Source organism: Gekko japonicus, unplaced genomic scaffold (genome assembly GCF_001447785.1).
Source record: "Gekko japonicus isolate JY-2015 unplaced genomic scaffold, Gekko_japonicus_V1.1 scaffold3718, whole genome shotgun sequence".
Taxonomy (NCBI): Eukaryota; Metazoa; Chordata; class Lepidosauria; order Squamata; family Gekkonidae; genus Gekko; species Gekko japonicus.
Genome location: NW_015169287.1, coordinates 1 through 2186, shown reverse-complemented (window position 1 = coordinate 2186; position 2186 = coordinate 1). Strand labels below are relative to the sequence as shown.

The following is a 2186-nucleotide window of genomic DNA, read 5'->3' as shown; positions in this document are numbered from 1 at the left end:
CGTCCATGCTTGTAGCTGCCACCACCTCCTGTGGTAGTGAATTCCACATGTTAATCACTCTTTGGGTGAAGAAGGACTTCCTTTTATCCGTTCTAACTGCACTGCTCAGCCATTGCATGGAGTGCCCCACGAGAGTTCTTGCATTGTGAGAAAGGGAGAAAAGTACTTCTTCCTCTGCCTGCTCTATCCCATGCACAATCTTATAAACGTCTCACCTTGTCAAACTTCTCAAAGAGTTTAGCGCTGGGCTGGTGGATGGTGCAGATGATGGTCCGGCCGCCTTGAGCCAGAGACTTCAAGAGGGAGACCACCTGGAAGCAAGAGGAGCTGTCCAGTCCGCTGCGGAAAGTTGGCGAGAAGAAATGCCGGGTCAGAGAGCAAAAGGCAAGGGTGGAGAGCAATGTCCCCTCTAATTCGTTCCCCCTGCTGAGCAGAGCAGTTCACCTCCCGAGCAGAACAGAACGGCTGAAATCTTAACATGGGCAATGGGCAGATTGCTGCTGACCAAGGGGTCACAGAAAAAGAGGTGCAGGAGCTCATTTGCATACCTCATTAGCATAACTCATTTGCATATGCCATGCCCCCTGACATCACCAGAAGTGTGTCAGAAGGCAACACCCACCGCTCAGTCTCCACTGGACTGTTTTGGATTGCTAGCTATTGGGGGGGGGGGAAACGGGCAGATCTGCCCTCACAGAAAAGGGAGAGCTTGTACCTGAATAAACCTTGGCCTTAAAGGTGCCACTGGACTGTTTTGGAATGCTAGCTGGGGGGGAGGGAATGCACAGATCTGTGCAGAAAGGAAGGAGAGAAAGAAAGAGAAGGAAAGAAGGAGGGAGAGGAAAGAGGGAAAGAAAGAGAAGGAAAGAAGGAAGGAAAGAGGGAAGGAAAGAGGGGGAGAAGGAAAGAAGGAGGCAAAGGGAAATAAGGAGAGAAGGAGAGAAGGAAAGAAGGAGGGCTGCTTCTTGCTCCTCGTGGCCCGGGGTTGCTGGAAGCAGAGGGCGGGGCTTGTTGCATGTGCCCGCCCCCCGGACTCTTTACTGCCAGAGCTCTACTCCTGTGCGCTCCGGCAGGAAATGACTCCTGAGTGGGGCTTCTGTGTTACTAAGCGGCCGCTCATGGGCAGAGAAGTGTTGTTAGCATGGGGCCAACTCTGGCCTTCCACTTCTGTTTTTCGGCCGCTTATGTGTTAAAAAGCCTGTTTTATTGCAATCCGCGTTGGGCCTGGCTCCAGGTTTCTAGGGCCCGCATTTCTGGGCCTCTTCCTTAGCTTTGCCCTGGCTCCTTGGCTCAGAAGGAGATCTACAAAACGGTCTGTTTCTTTGTGGCTGTGCCTTCTGCTTACATTTAGCCATTTAGTTCTCTCCCCCCCCCAATTCCCTACTTTTTTTTAAATAAACATTTTATTTAAATATTCAACAAATAAGAACAATGTACATTAGTAGAATGACATTTAAAAACAGAATTTTAAACAGATACAGCTTTAAACAAACATACATCTAACATTGTACAGCTTTGCTAAAGGTAAGTCTGTTAAATGATCTGTTCATTTCTTGAACCTAAAGTATCCAGCCACTCTTGATAAAGTCAAAATATTGTGAATTACATAGTTGTTGAACTTTTTCCAAAACATATTCTGCATTTTCTAAAATCGGTGACCATCTGGAGAAAGATGATTGATGATCATAGAAAGGGTCAGAGTTTGCTAGCTTATCTGATATTTTATCCATCAATAGGTGGTCCCAAACCTTCATGAGCCATGTTTTGACTGATAAGGGAGAAGAATTCTTCCAACTGAGTGCAATCGTTTTTGCTGCAGATAGTAGAAGGGACAGCAATTCTTTGTGATTTTTGGATATAGGAACTTTGTTCCAATAGTTTAACAATATTATTTCTGGGCTTTCAGGGATTTCATAACCTGTTAAAGGTTTAATTTCGCTAAGAACTAGTTTTCAAAACAATTCTACTGATTTGCATTCCCACCAACAATGTAGATAGGATCCTATGGAGCCACAATTTTTCCAAAACATCGGTGATAACTTTGGATTCATCCGATGTAATTTCAGCGGTGTTAAATACCATCTGGTTAACAGTTTGAAATTTTGCTGTTTTATATTAATAGACTTCGAGGTGGACAACCTAGGACCACATCTGAGATTACTTATTTTTCGCATTTATATCCTGCC

General features: G+C 45.2%; 1 protein-coding gene across 1 annotated transcript in view; it reads right to left on the bottom strand.

Moving 5' to 3' along the window:
- The window catches only part of ABCG4 (ATP binding cassette subfamily G member 4), a gene marked incomplete at its 5' end in the record, with an annotated part of 15357 nt that extends 14934 nt beyond the window's left edge, over positions 1 to 423 (bottom strand). The window contains one exon of the mRNA XM_015416573.1: positions 216 to 423. Within this exon, the coding sequence (XP_015272059.1) occupies positions 216 to 423 (208 nt within the window). The remainder of the gene's footprint in view (positions 1 to 215) is intronic.
- Between the last annotated feature and the right edge of the window lie 1763 nt (positions 424 to 2186).